Source organism: Elephantulus edwardii, unplaced genomic scaffold (assembly GCF_000299155.1).
Source record: "Elephantulus edwardii isolate Elephantulus edwardi_28Jun2011 unplaced genomic scaffold, EleEdw1.0 scaffold00272, whole genome shotgun sequence".
NCBI lineage: Eukaryota > Metazoa > Chordata > Mammalia > Macroscelidea > Macroscelididae > Elephantulus > Elephantulus edwardii.
Genome location: NW_006400022.1, coordinates 1,162,056 through 1,183,577, shown reverse-complemented (window position 1 = coordinate 1,183,577; position 21,522 = coordinate 1,162,056). Strand labels below are relative to the sequence as shown.

The window sequence follows — 21,522 nt, the reverse complement described above, 5'->3', positions numbered from 1 at the left end:
AGAGAAAGACCTGAAGGCAAAAAATGGCTTTAATGCAGATACTGGAACCAGAAAACATGGCTGGGGTCAAGATTTTAATTAACTTTGTCACCTGGAAAGTTACTTAATTGAACTTGTTCCTCTGTTACCATCATTCAAAGAATGGGGATAGTGAGAACTATGTTAGTAATTGACAAAATGAAGTGAGTATGAAACAGTGTAAAAAATCAAATGCTTACACAGTTTTTGTCCTTATGGGACAGAGTCCACTTAGCATAAATGCTCTCAAGTCCCTCTCAAATTACAAAATGATTTACAAAATCATTGGTCCAACATGCTAATAGTATTCCATTGTGTGAATGTACCATAACTTATCAATCTGTTCCATTGAGACTGGACATTTGGGCTGTTTTCATGTTCTTGCAACGGTGAATAATAGTGCTATAAACATTGGTGCACAACTCTCAATTTGTGCCTCAGTTCTCATTTTCTTGGGGTATATTCAAAGCAGTGGAAGAGCTGGGCCATATGGAATTTAATTTCTATGTTTAGATTTTTAAAAACATTTTTATTGGTTTTCATATACTTTACATTATGTTTCATTCATTTAAATTGTGGGGTGTTTTATTCTATTTATTAGATTTCTCTTTTTTTATTAGGCTAGTTTATTTACAAAATTTGAAAACACTGTTTTTCAGACAAGATTCTTCCTATTTTCCTCACCCACCAATATCAAATTGTACAACCCCAGAATATGGGGTTCCATATGAAATTTCTATGTTCAGCTTTCTGGGGATGCACAAATCTGCCTTAAAGAGTGTTTATATCATTTTACAATCCCACTAACAGTGTATAAGAGTTACTATGGCTCTACATCCTCTCGAACATTTGTTACTTGATATCAGTCCTGTTAAACTTTACAACTGCTACTGTAGTGATACTCATTGTGGTTTTGATTTGCATCTCTCTTATTGCCAGTGATTTTGATTATAGAAATAGAAAGATAACAAGTAAAAGAAAGATAACTAGTAAAATGTGTATGATGATCTAATGGGGAAGGGTGGGAGGAGAGGGGTGAGGATGGGTGGGAAGGGGTGTCTGTAATCATAGGGTTGCACAATTTGATAGGTGGAGGGAAGAGTGGGTAAAGGAAATGCGAAAGATCCATTGTGAAAAACAATGTGTGTGAATACTGCAAGTAAACCAGTATTAAATAAAAATATTATTACTATAGAAAAATGAACACTACAAAATTCATTTTAAACATGATAAATTTGTTCTTCAATCAGAGTGATTAATTTATATTTGTTGACTGCTATATTAAATTTGTAAATAATTTAAGACACTTAAGAGTCACGTAGTCCAAAGGGTTAAATCTCAAACTGACAGCTCTGGACAGTAAATAAATGGAGATTTTAATGAAAACAGAAATAACATACAGAATGACTCCAAATCCTGAATGTTAACAAATTCTTTTGCTTATTTAAATCAATTGTTCTTATATGCTGCTGTTGATAGTCTTCAAGTCGAGCACAACTTATAGCAACCATATGAACAAAGTGCCTGAAGTCCCTCTACAACTACTAACATTTATCAAAGTTCATAGAGTTTCCAGAGGCACGCTGTTTAGGAAGTGGATGCCACTCTGCTTCCAAATCTGTCATAGTATGCTATTGTTGTTATATGTAAGACTCATTATAATATTGATATAGAGACTCACCCTTAGAGTTACTAATTTATTTGGGCTGAAAGGGTATCTAGGAATATGCATTTCTAAGTTTCTACATGAGGCTAAGCCATTTCTCTGTATTTGAAAATCATTATTAAAGATATTAAATATATGAAGAGATAGCCACACACACACACACACAACACTCAGAAAAAAGGAATAATGAAAATCTTTATAGCAAATGTAACTGCCCAAATTACTTACAAGAGGTATAGTTAGAAAACAGTGTGTGTGTGTGTGAATTAGTTAAAACAGCAAAACTTACGTATACAATAAACCAGCAATATTTACATATATTATACAGTTAAAAAGTTTGCTGATTTATTCCAACGATACACCCACTATCTCCTTTTACCTTCTGCTTTAAAAACTGAAAACCTGCATTTACTATCGATATAACCAAAAATGGCTTAATTTAAGCATGTATTACTCCTCAAAAGACCACTCTAGGAGAAAAGAAGCAAAAGGTAATAATCTGTTCATATTTAAATTCTATTCCAGAGAAGCATTAAACATCTTTATATACTAACCCCGGAATGGATACAATTTTTTTTCTGCCCTAATGCAATTTTGTAATCTCATCATTTATAATGGGAGGAAACTGTTTTGCCTACAAAGGAATTGATCAAACACAGACTTGTAAAAATCACATTATTTACCAGAGTTGTGTGGAGAAGGCAAGAGAGAATGTCTCTTACCAAACACACTTTTCAACTTAATGCAATTACTTTTTAGAAGGTAATGTTGAGCACAATGTTTCAGATTAATAACCATCTAAAAAATCAGGCTTGCAATCTTCCCCAAGAAGCGGACCTCTACAGCTTGATTTCAACTTGGTCTTAAGATCCATTACCATGGAAAATAAAAACAAAAAATAATTGTGATATTATAAAGTCAACTCTTTCAGTGGTTTCAGGAAAAAGACGATTTAAAAATGCTTTTTAAAAGATTACTTTTAACCCATATTTGCCCTTTTATTGCCTGAGAAAGAAAAGCAGAAGTTCTAAAAGCAGCCAGAGAGAACTAGAAAGTGTCTGCACAGCTTTGATGCTACAGTGTTTGATGGTGAAGCCCTTTCCCACTCTCTTTCTCTGTAGAATACTCAAGACTTGACTAATGAGAGCTCAGCAAGTTCTTCATCATGAAGAATATGACAGCAGAACTAAGGCCATGAAAGGAAAAGACCAGATGCTGTTCTGCAGGCTGCAATAGTGACCATTGGATCCATTCAAAACTACAAGATCCAGAGGACCCAGGTACATTTCATGTAGATGTATCGGACAAATGTGTGTGTTAATTTTCTTAATAATTTATATCAATGTAAATATGTAATAGGATTAAAAACTAAAATGTGAGCCACATTAATGGTGGTTAAGATAACCATTAAGTTCATCACTTCAGAGATTTACAAGGTTTAGATCACTTTAAGACTTATAAGCTAAACAGAAATATTTATTCTATCTCATTTAACCTATCTTATCTCAAGAGATTTAAATCTAGATTGAGGGAGCTAAAATTCTAAATGTCAAAATGAGCATTCCTAACACAGAATTTCCAAGTCATGTAGTGAGAGCCGGTGATTTAGAATTTAAAACATTTGGCTGCTAACAGAAAGGTCAGCGGTTTGAAACCAGTACCTACTCCATGGGAAAAATATCCAGATAGCTCCTGCCTGAGAAAGTATATAGGTGATATCTACTAGAAGGGAGAAAAAAAAAAGAGTGTGATGTGTGTGTGTGTGTATTGTCATATTTAAGTTTTCTACATGGACGTTGATTTTCAGTTATTTATATTTATATCTGATACCTTTGAATATTTTATGTAGAATGAATTTGCCTTTTTGAAAAGATTAAGAATTTAATTTGAATTTTAAAAACTGGTATCAGATGACACAAAATAATATTCTGTTTTCTTTATAGCTGCTTGTTGTGGTAAATAACCTACAAAACCAGGCAGGGACATGGTTTTACTATTTTAGCTATATTTTTTATACTCTATGTCTCAAATGTTTTGAGAAATCACAGCTCATTATTTTAATGTTTTCCAATTATTCTCATGATATTTAAGAAAATACATGTGAAAATTCCAAAGATAATGAGCCATGTTACAAATGAGATCATCATAGGATAAAGAGTTGCTGTTAAATAATGACCCAGAGAGCTGATTTCTGAAGTGTAACTGAGCAAAGCAGAGGCAGAATTATCCACTGGCTGCTGTTCCTGGGGGAAAATGGGTAGTTTCTTCACATAAAGATTCTAAAAAACCTGATGGAGGGTCATTATGAGACCTAACTCCACTATATGGGTAGGTTTAAAAAACAATGCATTTTTTAATTCAAAATTTTAGTTACTTAACAATAAATTCAGCATGACTGATTCTATACCAATTTCTCTCAACTTGTTATTTTAAAATCTCCAAAGTACACTGTAATCAGCCTTCACTCCTAGCAACCGTGTAACAGTGAACAGTTTAAGGTGGTATATGAAACAATTTTATTTTTAATAAAGTGAAATATTTCAAAAGTATGGAAATGAAAGTGGAGATGACTAATAGCTCAAATATTTTCTATAAGTTTTGCTTATAATTTTTAAAAGTGTTATAAAAGGCAAATGTTTGAAAAATAACTTGATTACAACATTTTGCTTAAGATGGAATATTTGCCAAGTGAGATATTTTGAGATTCTATTTTCTTTGTTCTGATTGTCACATGAAACATAAAGTGATTTTTATAAGGCATTGAGTGGAAATAACAGCAGAAATGAGCGACTGTGCACTGATAATCCTCCTCCTGTCCCTCCATCTCTAGGTGGAAAGAAGGAAAACCAGCCATGGCCAATGTCACAGCAACCCCAGCGAATGGCACTCGCTGCAGCAGGGATTACCAAACCACCCAGGTCCTCTTTCCACTGCTCTACACTGTCTTGTTTTTCATCGGACTCATCACAAACAGCCTGGCAATGAGGATTTTCTTTCAAATCCACAGTAAATCCAACTTCATTATTTTCCTCAAGAACACAGTCATTTCCGATCTTCTCATGATTCTGACATTTCCCTTCAAAATCTTTAGTGATGCTGAACTAGTAACAGGCTGGTTAAGAACCTTTGTGTGTCAGGTCACCTCCGTCATATTCTACTTCACGATGTATATCAGTATCTCATTTCTTGGACTGATCACTATAGATCGTTACCAGAAGACCACCAGTCCCTTTAAGACATCAAGTCCTAACAATCTCTTGGGGGCAAAAGTTCTCTCCATCATCATCTGGGCTTTCATGTTCTTACTTTCTTTGCCGAACATGATTCTGACCAACCAGAGGCCCAAAGACAAAAACGTGAAGAAATGTTCTTTCCTCAAATCAGAGTTTGGACTAGTCTGGCATGAAATAGTCAATTACATCTGTCAAGTCATTTTCTGGATTAATTTTTTAATTATTGTTGTCTGTTACACACTCATTACAAAAGAATTGTACAGGTCATATGTAAGAACCAGGGGAGTGGGCAAAGTCCCCAGGAAAAAGGTGAATGTCAAAGTCTTCATTATCATTGCAGTATTTTTTATTTGTTTTGTGCCTTTCCATTTTGCCCGAATCCCCTACACTCTTAGCCAAACCCGGGATGTCTTTGACTGTTCTGCTGAAAACACTCTATTCTATGTGAAAGAGAGCACTCTGTGGTTAACTTCCTTAAATGCATGTCTGGATCCATTTATCTACTTCTTTCTTTGCAAGTCCTTCAAAAATTCCTTGATAAGTATGTTCAGGTGCCCCAATTCAGTAACATCTGCAGCCCAAGTGAACAGGAAAAAAAGACAGAACAGTTGTGAGCCAAGTGAAGAAACTCCAATGTGAACAAATAAACTGCGGAAATAGTTCAATCTAGAAGTTCTGAATTCCCAGTAGGAAAAGAGTATGCAAAATTATTAACACTGACTATGAAATGGTAAACAAAAAAGACTTAAAAGAATAATTAGACAGTTATAAAAGTAATTTTCACTTATTTTTCCTTTATAAAAGCAATCTCAAAATGTAGAAAAATAACTAACACATGTCTTTTTGTAAAACAGACTATATCTCTATGCAAAAATATTAAAAATTTTTAATTTGTCGTTTTAGCAAAATGGATCAACAATACAATAGTATCTACTGGAATTCTTTAAATATATTACTTATTATATCTTAAATTTTAAAGAATAATAAAAAAAATATCAATCTCACTCCAGTAATAGTGGCAAAGTTTAAGAGGACACAAGTAATAAATGTTGGAGAAGATGTGATGAGATAGGAACTCTTATACATTGTGGGTGGGATTGTAAAATGGTACAACTGCTCTGGAAGGGTTTGGTGCTTCTTCAAAAAGCTGAACATAGAAATTCCACATGATTCAGCTATGCCACTGCTTGGAATATACCTTGAGAAAATGAGAACTGAGGCACAAAAGAAAACTTTGTGCAAAACAGACACTAGAGATAATGTTCATAGTAGCATTATTAACCACTGCAAGAACATGGAAACAGCCTAGATGTTCAACTACAATCAAATGGATTGAGAAATTACGATACATTCATACAATGAATGTAGGAGCAATGATTTTGTAAATTATTACCTAACTTGTGAGGGACTGGATAGTATTATGCTGAGTGAACTAACCCAGTCCCACAAGGACAAATACTGTATAAAACAATTACTGTAGAATGAGTATGAGGATCCAAGGGGGAGGGGTGGAAGCAGAAGTAGGGGCGAGGGGTGCTTTAATCACAGGGTTGTACAATTTAATGAGGGGTGAGGAAAATTGGAAGATTCTAGTGTGAAAAATAATGTATTTGAATTTTGTACGTAAACTAGTATAATAATAATAATAAAAAGAAAGAATTACACTTTAAGACATACACAGAATTTATTCTTAGGACCCTTATTGGAATGCTGACCTATTTGATACTTAAAAAAAGTTAGGTAAACACTATATTCAGTTAAAGAATAAGTACTAACGTTTAATTATCTGTAAAATCCTACTGTCGATCTTAGGCCTTGTTAAACTGTTTTTGACTTAGAACATCCTCATGGGACAGACATAAATGCTAAGATGTAATATTTACAAGAACCAATCATTAGATCTTCACTCCCATAGAATCGCTGGTGAGTTTGAACCATGAATCTTTCAGTTAATAGCTAACTGCTTAACTGTTGTACAAGCAGGGCTTGGAATTTAAGCTAAATTACATCATTTTTTATTGGATTGTGTCTTTCAAATGTTCATTAAAACGACAGGATTTTAAAGAATATGCTTCTAATGCAAAGGTGAAAGAGTAAAAGTGATTAATCACTGAGATGAGACTTATTTTATGAATTTAAAGAATTATGAATTTTCCTTTAATAAAAGTGATTTCACTAATATGTCGAAAATTGTTAATGATCACAAAGCCATATTGACCTTTGTTAGTTTCACTTAAATGACATAGAATTTTTCTAGATTCACTCCTTGTGCATGCCAAGTACTGATAATGAGGTACCGAGGTTGTATATTTTTTCACTACTTACTTAATCTACATTGTGAGTAAATAATACAAGAAATTGGATTATATGAAGAACAACACAATTTCAGGATTGGAGAAATACTTATAACCAACCTACAATATGAAGATGACACAATATTCATTGCTGAAATAACATATATACAAAGTATTATTAATTAAGCATTTACTATTAATAAACAAAGGGAGCTCAGGTGGCTTGCTGGTAAGGAGTTGTGCTGTCAATCCAAAGGCATTCGCTTTGCATTCACAAGCTGCTCTGTGGGAGAAGGACGGGCAATCTCCTCCCACGTGATTTACCGCCTCTGAAAAGCAGCTGAAAGGTCAGCTATGAGTTGGTTCTGACTTGATGGTACAGAACAACATTAAGAATAAAAAAAAAAAAATCACAGCTTTCAATATGGATTATACTTCTACACAAAGAAAACAAAAATCTTTACAGCTGAACCAATAACCAACACTATGATAAACGGAGAAAATTTTGAAGTTGTCTCACATTTAATTTGGTCTGGACCCACACTCAGTGCCTATGAAAGCAGCAGTCAAGAAATCAAACGGGTTTCATTGCACTAGGCAAATCTGCTGCAAAAGATATATAAAATACTAAAAAATAAAGATGTCACTTTGAGAAACTAGGTATGTCAGACAAAAATATGCTCTTTTCAATTGTCCTGTTGTTGTATGCCATTGAGTCACTTGAGACTCATCACAACCTTATATACAACAGCCCTGAAAGCTGTTCCCTCCTGTGCCTACTGTCTCTGATATACCTACCCTCATTACCCCAGTCACTCAGTCAATTCATCTCATTGATGGTCTTCCTTTCTTTCTCTCCCACCACCCTTCCAAGCATGATGTCCCTCTCCAAGGACTGGTCCTTCTTTGCAACATGCCCAAAGTATGTAAAATGAAGTTTCAGAATCCTTGCTTCCAATGAGCAGCCTGGCCTCACCCTCTCTAGGGTAAACCCATTTGTTTTCCTGGCAGTCCATGGTATATTCAACACTCTTTCCCAGCACCACAGCTCAAAGGCAACAATTTCCTAGTCACTGTTCAGCTCTGATGCTTAGCAAACAATTAACAAAAACTATGGCCTGGATCAGGTGCACCTTAGTCTTAGTTTTGGAGCCAAGCAAACTAAAGCTGTTAACAATCTCAATCTCTTCACCATCTATCATGATGCTGCCAATCGGTGAGAATCTTTGTTTTCTTGATATTAAACTTTAATCCATATTGAAGGCTGCAGTCATTGATCTTCTATAGCAGGCATGCAAAAGCTGGCCAGTTGAATGGTCTAGTCTTCATATAGTCACAGTTCTGTCCAGAGGCTCTACTGCTCTGGCAGAACAAACCTACACTCCTAGAGAGAAGTAAGAGCCATCTCTTCCTATCCCTCAAAAACCCAATGAGGTGGGTGGTAAGCCCTGAATAGCAGCTTCTGACTTGACAGCAAACAGTTGGTATATTTTAGTTTTTCAAAGAAGCATTGATGTCTTTGAACCTATACTGTAAATACCATAAAAACAAACAAATCTGCTTTAGATGAGCTAGAGTCAGAATAATTGGGATCAAGGATGTTGAAAACATCTTGTATATTTTAGACATATAATCATTGGGGCCTGTCTTTACAGAAGAACATCATGCTGGGTCAGTGAAAAAGAGGCAGGCCCTAAAATAAGGCTGACTGATAAAGTGGTTCAAACTATGGGCTCAAACATGGCAATCACTGCGAGGATGGCACAGGATAAGACAGCATTTTGTGCTGCTGTACAAAAGGTCATTGTTGCTGAGTACCAATGAATCAGAACTCACTCAAAGCTGAACCTCTAGTGGGTTTTCAGAGGCTGTTAACCACAGGGGAGGAGGACTGCCCATTCTTCTCCCACCCTATGGAGCAGATGGTGGATTTGGATTGTGTGTCTTAATGACAAAGGGTCATTAAGAGTTGGAAAAGACTGTACCATTTTACAATCCCACCAATTATGTCCAAGAGTTCCTATCTCACCATATCCTCTCCAACATTTTTTACTTGCTGTCCTGTTAAACTTTGCCACTGCTACTGGAGTGAGAGGGTATCTCATTGTGGTTTTGATTTGCATCTCTCATACTGCCAGTGATTTGGAGCATTTCTTTGTGTATCTGTCTGTTGGCACTCTGAATACTGTCCTCTGTGAAGTCTTTCCATGTCTTCTGGACATTTTGTAATTGTGTTACAAAAGAAAAAGACCATCAGTTTTTTTTCTTATAGAGGCCCTGTATGATTCTGTAAACCCTTGATATGAGACCTTTGTCTGAAATGGTATTACCACATTTTTTTTCACAGTCAGTAGGTTTTCTTTTCACTCTATTGGAAAAGTTTTTGATGTACACAGGGCTTTAATCTTTAAAAGGTTCCATTCATCAAACTTATCCTCTCCAGAATATGTATTTCTGGCTGTATTTGGTAGTCTCTTTATACTTTTATACTCAATACGCTGATGAACTTTATGTTTTGGGCTTTACTCCCAGATCTCTGATCCACCTTGAGTTGATTCTGTGTATAGTATTGAGATGTGGATCCTGTTTCAGCTTTCTGCAAGTAGCAGTCCAGTTTTTCAAGAAAATTATCTGCTTACTTGGCTAAATGAGCATTTTCTTTACCGAGAAAATGAGCAAGATATGATTATGCTTTAACATACCCTATTAGGAGGAATGTGATTCAAGTTTAAAATTACCTACTTACCTATATGTGTTTATAACATGAGAAATATATCTTAAACTGTAAATCATACTTTGTCAGAATTTTTTTATTCAAAGATACAGTGAAATATTTTGGAAATAGAATTCTATGGGGCTATCTTGTTTTATGTTTGTTAGTGGTTTCCCTATAACATTTGCATACATTTTGCTTCATTTATATACACTATACATTGCGTTTCACACGATCATTCTTATACATGTGTTTCATAAAATCAATCATCCATGAATACTATGACCCTACTTTTTTCAGGTCCCCACTAGATCTTTTCTAATTCCTTCTCCCAGTTCCTCTGCCCACCAAATTCTGTGGCAATTTTTCCTCCACTCCAACTTCAGCCCCCTTTGGACTTTGTACACATCTTACTAATAATACTATTTTTACAACAATGGTCTTATTTGTTTAAGTATTTGTCTTTATGATACTGAGTTAGTTCACTCAACATAATGGTCTCATGGTATATAGTTATTTTTCAAAATTGTTGCTCTTGAGTACTGCATAGTATTTCACCCTGTGACTGTACTGCAATTTCTCAATCCATTCATTTGTTCCTTGACCACTGGGCTGTTTCCATTGTCTTGTTATTGTGAATAACACTGCTATGAGCATCAGTGTACAAATTTCCATTTGTACCTCAGGTTTTTTTTAGCAGTGGAATACCTGTATCCCATGGAATTACTATGTTCAGCTTTTTGAGGAGAAGCCAAACTGCCTTTCAAGAGTTTGAAAGTAAAATGGATTGTACCATTTTACAATCCCACCAATAATGTATTGAGAGTTCCAAACTCTCCACTTCCTCGCCAACATTTATTGCTTGTTGTCTTATTCAAATTTGCTACTGCTACTGGAATGAGATGGTATCTCATTGTGGTTTTGATTTGCACCTCTCTTACTGCCATTTCCTCATGTGTTTCTTGGCCATCCAAATGTATTGTTTTGAGAAAAGTCTTTCCATGTACTTTGCCCATTTTGTAATTGTGCTATCCATCTTCTTCATGTGGAGGCCCTGTAGTGTTCTGTAAACTTCTGTTATAAGATATATGTCTGAGATGGCATTAACAGATGTTTTTTCCCAGTTAGTATGTTTCCTTTTTGCTCTATTGGTAAAAGTTTTTGATGTACAGAGAATTAATTTTGTAGACGATCTTATTTGTTGATAGTATCCTCTGTGTATTTCTGCCTATATTTGCCAGCCTATTTTTATTATAGGCTAGCATAACACAGACCTTCAAAGTTTGAATTCATTTTGTCTCTTATTATCTTAATGGCTTTGGGATTTACCCCTAGGTTTCTGATCAACATTGAGTTGATTTTTGTGTAAAGTGTGAGATGTGGATCTGGCTGCAGGCTTTCTACAGGTAGTAGTACAGTTTTGACAGCACCATTTGAGGTGGTTGTTTTCCTGTTTGGTAGGCTTTGTTTCCTTGTCAAAAACACCAGATGGCTTCACAGCTGAATTCTACCAAACATTCAGAGATCTATCACCAATTCTACTTAAGTTATTAAAAAAAAATAGAAAAAGAAAGAACACTTTCCTTTAAAACACTCAGAAAAATAGGAATAGAAGGGAACTTCCTTAACATGCTGTTGATTGCCATCGAGTTGAGCACAACTCATAGCGACTCTATGAACAAAAGACTTAATGCCTTTCCATAACTGTCATCATTTCTCCAAGGCATGTGGTTTAGGAAGTGGATGTCACTTCTGCTTCCAAACCTGTTTTACAACTGGAAGCTCCACCAAACACTGTTCAAATTGGGAACCCCAATGGTACAAAGTTCAGCATCACAGCAACCCAGGTTACATCATACTGCACATTGACAAAGAGTGATGTACAAAGTAGAAGAATGTTCTTCCAGATATAACAGCATTAGTTTCATTTAGCAGTGTATAAGTCTTATCCAGTTGAATATGACTGGGAGCAAGTTTTGCACAAAAGACCTAAACTCTGTTCTATGACGAACTTCTGTACAGAATTCTGTACTATCACTTCTGTACAGAATTCTGTTCTAGAACTACCATCATCTCTGTACATTTATAGAGTTTGTAGAGTTTTCAGAGGCATTTTGTTTAGGAAGTGGATGCCACTCCTATTTCCCAGAATAAATCAATTTGTAAGCTCATCCAAAGATAGTACATAATTGGTAACCATTATGGTATCTGACAAGATTATGAAACAGTGTGCAGCATGACAGCAACACCAACTTGTTCAGTTCAGCAAATAGACAAAAGATGCTGTGTCATTCAAGGATCAGTCATTCAAAAATGGATAAATTTGCACTGCGGGATTTTAAGCCAACGCCTTTCAGCAGACCTCCACCCTACGCTAAGGCTTAAGGACACCCACTCTTGGGAGGAAAAGAGCAGTAATACACATCAAACATGACACCCCTCAAAAAAAGACCCCAAAAACTTTCCTTTACTTGCCCATCAGGACCAGCATCCACAAGCAAAACGAAGAGCTAACTCATTTTCAATGAAGAAAGACTAAAGACTTTCCCCTTGTCAACAGGGACCAGGCAAGGATGCCCACTTTTACCACTCTTCAATATTCTTTTGGAAATACTTGCTAGGACAATACAACAAGAAAAGGAAATATGAGGTTATCTAAATTGGCAAAGAAGTGACAAATCTTTTGCTATATTCAGACAATATGATTGTGTCTACAGAAAACTCCAAGAACTCACCAAAAAAAGACCCTTTTCACCTATTTAATAGAGTGACAGTATACAAAATCAATATACAAAAATCAGTGGGAATGCTCTAGAGTAGCAAAGACGACACAGAAAAGCACACTAAGAAAGCAATACCATTTACAATAGCCAATCACAATCCGAGATAGTCAGTAAATGTAACTACAGACACAAAAGATCTTTACAAAGAAAACTGCAAAACACTACCAAGGGAAACAATAAGACATCTGAATAAATAGGGAAAAAATATTCCTTTTTCATGGATAGGAAGGCTCAATATAGTGAAAATTACAACCCTCCCAGAAGCAATCTACATGTTCAATGCAATCCAAATATAGATACCAAGTTCATTTTCCAAAGAGATAGAAAAGGTAATTGGCAAGAATATTTGGAAAGGAAAGAGACCCCGAGCAAGCAAAGCAATTCTGATAAACAAGAATGAAGTGGGAGGCAGTAGCACTCCCTGACCTCAAAACCTAGTTCACAGCTATAATAACCCCAACAGCATGGTACTGGCACAATGACAGGCATATGGACCAACTGAGCAGAATCAACCCTATCTTGTTTTCCACATCTCAAAAATTTTCCATCTTTAGTAGGATGCAGTATTATCATTTTGTTATTACTCATTTTAATGGGAAATATTTGTATTTTCTTTATTGAACAGATTTCCACTTTACATATGTTCTGGCTTTCACATGTTTTACTGTATGAGATCGTGTGACTCATGTTTTTAAATAAGTCTAAATTAAATACACTGAAGAAATCAGAGCTGCCAGTTGATTTATTATTATATGTGATTGTGCAAAGTCTCTTCCGAAGGTGACTCCTGGCAACAAAGAATTCATATGCAAATAAAATAGTCAGACTTATAATACTGATAATTTTAATTCTGAATCCTTGTAAGTCTGATTCAACACAAACTATATTCTATAGTTTAATATAAGACTTGGAATTTGTTCAACATTTAACACTCTTAACAGAAGACACAAAATTCTGTGTTCTTGCCATTAAGCTGGACACAAATCATTGCTGATCTTCCATTGGGTATGTAAATATAAATCCAACAAAAATATATAAAGTGAGTTGAAGGACAATGAAATTCACGGAACTTCAGTAATAATCAATTTTATCTAAAGTCTGTATAACTTTTGCTGAATTAAATTTTAGTACAAAACTAATTTACCTATTTAAGCATTATCTATTCCCAAAGGGCTGCCAGTACTTAGCGCAAGCATTTTTTACGGGCAGTGTAGAAATACACAGAAAGATACATTGGAACCGTGCATAGTCAATGTACTACCAGACAGAAAGCATTAGCCTTTGTTGCCACACAGACTAACAAGTGTGTTGGTTCCATAAGTAGACCAGGGAAATGGGGCTCAATGAGAAACTAGAGATAGAAGAATTGAAATTTTTTACTTTGCATGAGAGAAAAATGAAAAAGATCTTCAACTTCAACTATCGTCAGGGACAGAAAAGAAATTAAATCAAGAAGACCTTTCAAATCTGCTGTTGGGAAGCTGAAGAGTAGACAAAACCTTTCTCTGATTCAAGAACTATATACTTTCAATAATCTCTCAAAAATTAATTCATTAAGAAGACAATTTCTATATAGAGAACAAATAGAAATGCTACGGATTACTAAAATAGCTTTGTACGAAAATTTGAAAGTACTTGAAATTACCTGTGTTTTGATTTGTTATAATACCTGAAAAATTTAAGTTCAATGCTAAATCATAGTTGTTTGAGATGGGTTTGTTCCAAGATGCTAGATCCACATACTCAACATCAAACATCAACAGATTCAAGACAGACTGAGAAATCAATACTTATGGCTTATTCATTATAGAAAAAGGAGCCCCAGTAAATTACAGTTATTGTTCCTCTTCATGAATCAATCAGTAACTCTTATTTTAAGTCACTGTAAACTTCCATTAATATTAATAAAATTAATTTTTAAAAAAAGAAATCACTCTGCAACCCTCATTCCGTACTCCCGTCATAAACATAATGCCCTAAAATACTTTTAAACTATTCTCTCCCTCATAGACTTCATAATTTATCCAGTTTTTCTCAGTCTTACCCCCACCCCGATGTCAGCCTCATTCTACAACAGTGGCACCATATAGCATTTGTCCCTTTGTGACTGAGATATTTCACTCAGCATCATGTCCTCCAGGGTCACCCATTTTGAATAATATTGCATGAGTTCCTTGTTTTTCAATGCAGTGGAGTATTCCATTTTGTGAATATACCACAGCTTCTCTACCCATTCGTTTGCTGATGGGCACTTAGGTTGTTTCCAACTCCTTGCTATTGTAAACAAAGCCGTGATAAACATAGGTATGCATATATCTACTTGGATGTCCTTTATGGTGTCTTTAGGGTATATTCCTAGTAGTGGAGTTGCTGGGTCAAATGGTATCTCTATTTGCAACTTTTTGAGAAAGCGCCACACCGCTTTCCACAGTGGTTGCACCATTTCACACTCCCACCAACAGTGAATAAGGGTGGGAGTGGGGTTGGGGCATGGGCTGGGGTGGGGATTGTGTACCAATGGGGAGTTTTTCTTTTGCTTTTCAAGAAGAGGAGCAAAGGGGCAGTGAGGGGGGTGGGGAGAAAAGTACAACAATGAATCAATGGAATTCCAAAATCTCTGTAGATGTTCATTGAAATGAAAAATAAATTAATAAAAAAAAATAAAGGGAGGCAAAGGGTACTATGTCCTAAAAAAAAAAAAAGAAAAAGAAATCAAACAGTGTACTGTAAAGGTGAATCTGTTGCCAGGGATCTCCTTAAACTGCTAAATGAGTGAGTTTTTCTTTTGCTTTTCAAGGAGAGGAGCAAATGGGGGGAGGGGGTTTGTGCGGGAAGAGGGGTGCAACAATGAATTAATGGAATCCCAAAATCTCTGTAGATGTTCATTGAAATGAAAAATAAAAAACCTAAATTAAAAAAAAAATAAAAAAGGTAAAAAAAAAAATTAAAAAAAAAACAACCAACTGCTAAATAACCAGGCTGTCACTTTGAAGACACCTTACCTAAGCCATTGTGTTGTTGTTCTGTGCCCTCCAGTCGCTTGCGACTTCAGTACTTCGGAGAGAGGTCCCTAAACTCCACTCTGTCCTGTGCCAATTGCACTGTCTCTGACACTCCCATCCCAATCATCCCAGTCACTGAATCAATCCACCTCATAGAGGGCCTTCCTCTCCTGCGCTGTCCCTCCACCCTCCCAAGCATGATGTCCCTCTCTAAGGACCGGTCTCTCCTCACAACATGTCCAAAGTAAGTTAGACAGAGCCTCAGAATCCTTGCCTCCAAGGAGCCACCTGGTTTAACCCTTTCCAGGACAAATCTGTTTGTTTTCCTAGACATCCATGGTATTCTCAATACTTTTCTCCAGCACCACAGCTCAAAGGCATCAATTCTCCTTCTATCCTCCTTGGTCACTGTCCAACTCTCTGATGCATAACAAGTGATTGCGAAGACCATGGCCTGTATCAGGCGCACCTTAGTCTCCGGAGAGACACCACTGCTCTTCAGTACTTCGGAGAGGTCCCTAACAGCAGACTTTCCCATGGCAATGCGCCTTTTAATTTCCTGGCTGCTGGTGCCAAGACTGTTGACTATGGAGCCAAGAAAACTAAAGCTGTGTACAATCTCAATCTCTTCACCATCCATCCTGATGCTGCCTTATTTGTCCAGTGGTGAGAATCTTTGTCTTCTTGACATTGAGCCTCAATCCATATTGGAGGCTGCAGTCCTTGACACTCTACAGCAGGCGCTTCAGGTCCTCTTCAGTTTCAGCAAGCAGGGTTGTGTCATCCGCTTAATGCAGATTGTTGATAAATCGTCCACCAATCTCGACCCCACATTTCTCCACATAGAGCCCAGCCTCCCGGATAATCTGTTCTGCATATAGGTTGAAAAGGTATGGAGATAGGACGCCCTTCCCAATTTTGAACCATGCAGTGCTCCCTTGCTCTGTTCTGACGACTGCCTCCTGGTCCAAGTATAAGTTTCGCATTAGAATGATCAAGTGTTCTGGGATTCCCATTCTTCTCAGAGTCAGCCACAGTTTGTTATGATCTACACAGTCAAATGCCTTTGCATAGTCAATGAAACACAGACAGACATTCCTCTGGTATTCCCTGCTTTCAGCCAAGATCCATCTAACATCAGCTATAATATCTCTAGTACCACGACCCCTTCTAAACCCAGCCTGGACTTCTGGTAGTTCTCTGTTGATGTGCTGTTTCAGTCGTTTTTGGATAATCTTCAGTAAAATCTTGCTTGCATGTGAAATCAGTGAGATTGTTCTGTAGTTTCCACATTCTGTCAGGTCACCTTTCTTTGGGATAGGAACAAATATCGATCTCTTCCAGTCACTATATTTTTTTAAAAAGCCATTATATTTAAAAAAAATTATTCACACAATGGAATACTATACTGCATTGATAAACAAGGAACTCATGAAATATTATTCAAAATGCGACTCATAGCGACCCTATGTACAACAGCCCTAAACTCCGCTCTGTCCTGTGCATTAGTTAAAAAAAAAAAAAGTTATTCACACAATGGAATACTACACTGCATTGATAAACAAGGAACTCATGAAATATTATTCAAAAAGCGTGACACTGAAGGACATTATGTTGAGTGAAGTACCTCAGTCACAAAAGGACAAATAGTCACAAAGTGCCACTGCTGTAAAATGGGACTTACACTGGGGTTGGGAGGAGACTGAGAAAGATGGGATAAGTTACATATACTGCATTGAAACAGATGAGGGAGAAAACTGTTTAAAAGGGATATATGATTAGGTATTATTGTCTGACAGGAGTCCAGAACAAAGGCTGCATAGTGGAGTGGACTTGGGGTAGGGATTGAATGACAATGAAAGAATTTTTCTTTTACTTTTCAAAGAGAAGAGGAACTGGGGCGTGGGGGCAGGGAGAAAAGTGCAACAATGAATGAATGGAAATCTAAAAAAAAGGGGGGAAACCCTATTGTAAAACCAAAGTCTGTAAGATTCTTTACAAAGATCTAAAAAAGAAAAGATTTAAAAATAAAAAAAAAAATTCACACACACAAAAATAAATACTTCAAATCTTAAAAAAAAAAGTCACCAATTCCAGAACTTAGTAAACAAGTCCACGTTCATTTGATACATGGCTTCTGGAAGGAAGAAAAGTGAGGTGGGTTCTTACCAAGAGCTCTGAAATCACACTGGGTGTGTTTAACTGGCTTCCATGACTAGAGAAAATGCTAAATCTGTTAGATATTCTCTAACAGGTGGTATAAGAATTTAATAAGGTAATAAGCTCACTTAATGCACTACTGCCAACTAGATTTACTGATTTCTATTTTTATCCCCTGTGAATCTAGTAAGATTTAAATTGTGTAATTATGCCCATCTAAACAGACTGCTTAAAAGAAGTCTGAGTGGCACAGTGGTTAGAATGTTCAGCTGCTAATTGAAAGGTTAATGGTTAAAAAAAAAAACCAAGTCACAACATGGGAGAAAAATAAGTTAGTTGTGGAAAAGATTACAGCCTTAGAAAACCAATAGGGCTATTATAACTGCCCTCAAGGTTGCAACAGCAAGCTCTGCTGGCCTAGTGGCAAGAAACAACACTGCAATCCCAAAGACACTTGTTTCAAGTCCACCAGCTGCTCCACAGGAAAAGGACAGGCAATCTCCTCCCATGCAATTTACTGCCTCTGAAAACCCGCTGGAGGTTCAGCTATGGGTCAGTTCCTACTAGATGGTAGAAAACATCAACAATGTTGCTATGCATTGGAATCAACTTGATGGAAATGGGCTTGGTGTTTCTGTTTTTATTTAGCAGGCTTCTTTGGCTTTCATTAATCTTTTTATAAACTATCCTGCCAGGTGTTCATAATATTGCTCTTTTAATTTTACAAGAAACTACTATATGTCAGCCACTCTTCCAAGTAGAGAGAGCTCAGTTGTCTTAGTGGTAAGGAATTGTACTGTCAATCCAAAGGCATGCACTCTGAATCTTCTGGCTGCTTTGCAAGAGAGAGATGGGCCATCAACTCCCATGTGATTCACTGCCTCTGAAAACCTACCCCAGAGTATCAGCTATTGGGTGGTCTCGACAATTCTACGTAGTTAGAGACTACCCATTCGTAGCATTCTCTTAACTCTATAAAGTACAAACTATGGTTTAGTTTATAAAGTGGATGTAGCCATGTCACAAGGAGCTCAAAACATTTTCCAAAAGTCATGAGTTAAGTGCTGGAAGAAGGAACTGAACCTAGACATTTTGTCTCCAGAGCCAGTGTCAGTGACTGCTCTGCTGCACTCTGCCTCAGGCAAACTCATCAAAGCGGTGGGGCATGGCACTGCCTGGACTAAGCGAACATCTCTGCTCAGTCTCAGAGATGTCTCAAGGGCAAAGGCATCAAGGTGTGAGGCACTGCACTGTGTGGACTAAGTGAACATCTTCTGGTGCACAAGATGAATGATGATCTATAAAAGGAGTGTCTGCTGGATATCTAGTACTGTTGAGCACTTTTCAACGTATCTCATTCAAAAGAAGCTTCTTGAGCTCTAGAAATGGGCACCATAAATCAGTTCTGTTTTTCAGTATTTCCACACTGCGGTATTTTGAACTTCAAATGAAACGTACTTTCCAGTTTTAAATTATGAAATTATCTCGTATGCCATTTCCTGTGTTTAATGTGAAACTATTCCAAACACCCAATTAGATAAGGGAGATGAAGCTTCAGTGAGATTGAGAATGACTTAAAATAAAACTCTCCTACTTTAAAAAAATAATAATAAATAACCTTGCTAGTTTTTTATTTACTCTGCTGAAGCAAGTACAAATATTCATGTATCACCACATTCATGTTATCTGTATTCCCTAGAATAAACTTGAAATTTAAAGCTGTGTTAGCAATGTATATGCTGTTGCTGTTGTTGTTATTGTGTGCCATCAAGTTGGAACAGACCCAGAGCTGATCCTCCCATAGATTTCCACAGGCAGTTAATTGCACAGCAGGAGACTGCCCATCCTTGTATTTAGTCAATCAAAATTATCAGGCATTTTTACTGTCTCATAGTAAAAAAAAAATGCAGATGATACAGATTCTTTATCTCAGACTCTCAAGCCAAATTAATAATAATTACAAAAAAATTCTTCCTCCATACTGTTATTTTCATTAACTCTCAATCCAGCCAAACTCACAGTGGGATCTAGCTTGAAATTAAAGACTGACGGGCAGAAAAATGAAGTGAAACTTCCCGTGGGAAGTCCATATCCTCCACAAATTTTTTTTTTCACCTGTCTGGTAAAGCAGTCTTTTTACCTCTGACAGCAGCATTCTCTTACCTAAAAGTTGTAATTACACTTTTTGAAACTAGGTGAGCTAAATGAAACATCTTACAGACTTTCACTCAAGGATGATTGAAGAAAATCCTGAAGCCGAGGAAATTCATCAACTGCAGAATGGATTTCCCAAAATGGTAATCTAGTAAGTGAACCAGTATAACATTTTCATTTTTATCTACAGTCTACTCTCCACAGTAGTGAGTGATCAGCAATTCTGAACAATTCCTATTTAGATAGCACTGTCTTAAACTCTGTTCACGTTCTCAATAACCTAGCATACAACTGATGTGGAGTTGCTTTTGATTCACTGAGACCCTAGAAAACAGTGAACAACTGACCTATAGAATCTCTAAGACTATGAATCTTTTACAGGACAAATATCTTCATCTTCCATCCACTAGTGGACCCACTGGTGGGTTATTAACACAACAACTACCCCACTAAATCACCAGTGATCCTTAAATAACACTCTTTGCTGGATACTATTATTAAATTCATTTTATAGGTAAAAACAAAACAAAACAGGAGAAAAGTGAGGTACATTTCCCTATAATCCAGCAGCCAATAAACGGTGGGTCTGAGAGTTTAACTCCAACAGTCTGGCTCTCATTGGCCTTTTCTCTCAGAAAATACCTTATTTTGTTATGAAAACCGAAGTTTGAGAGACTGAGACAAATGACTATAAAACAAACAGGTCATACTCTTCAATACAAACTCCCTGGGGCAAAGGGGGAGGAAGGGGATCAGTCTACAAGGTAGCAGGTGATTCTATTTGACTTAAGAAGAAATCTTCTTGTCCTCAGTCATAATTTGAGTTATTCTCTTTACTTTTCTCTTCGTTATTATTATAAATAAAAGACACTGACAAATACTAGTTGAGAAAATAAATAGTAAACAAGTTAATGGGAAAATGATAGTTAACTGCAAACACACGAATTCCAGTACAGCAAATTAATAACATAAATTTGAACTAAAGAGCTTCCTTGTTTAGAAAATCCCCTAAATTTTGCATGTGAAGAGGTTTGAATGAATCGCATAAGAGACATGAAAATGAGGAAGGAAACCCAGTATAAGAAAGCAGAACAATGACACTGACCTCAAATATTCTTGGCCTAAACCAATGACTGTCACAAAAAGAAGGCATAGAGCTGAGTATCTTTCCAAACAAAGGTAATTTCTATCTTTCCTTTTATTACAAGTGGGTTTCCTTATGAAAGACAGAATATCCTTAAGGACTTAAAATACTTAAAATTAACATTCTACAATCAGAGGCTTTTATTAGCAGTCATCTGACAAGCATGTGAAATCTCTTAAATGAAGGTTTGTTTTACTGTCACGTGAAAGGCTGCACTTGCAAGTGGATAGAACCTGGGTTTGGGTATTAAAGTCATGGCACTTCAAAAAGCAGCCCTAGAGTTTTACATGCCGCATCATTTCCAGCTAGAAACAGCATGTGACTTCTCAACAGAACTACCATAATGGGTTGAATA

General features: G+C 36.4%; 2 protein-coding genes across 2 annotated transcripts in view; one reads left to right on the top strand and one right to left on the bottom strand.

Annotated features, from left to right (window-relative positions):
* Positions 1 to 21,522, bottom strand: part of MED12L (mediator complex subunit 12-like) — a 576,790-nt gene that overhangs the window by 130,140 nt on the left and 425,128 nt on the right. The window lies entirely within an intron of this gene.
* Positions 4,537 to 5,579, top strand: P2RY12 (purinergic receptor P2Y, G-protein coupled, 12). The gene has a single exon (XM_006900048.1). It carries the CDS (start codon positions 4,537 to 4,539, stop codon positions 5,554 to 5,556), a length of 1,020 nt encoding a protein of 339 aa, XP_006900110.1. The 3' UTR covers positions 5,557 to 5,579.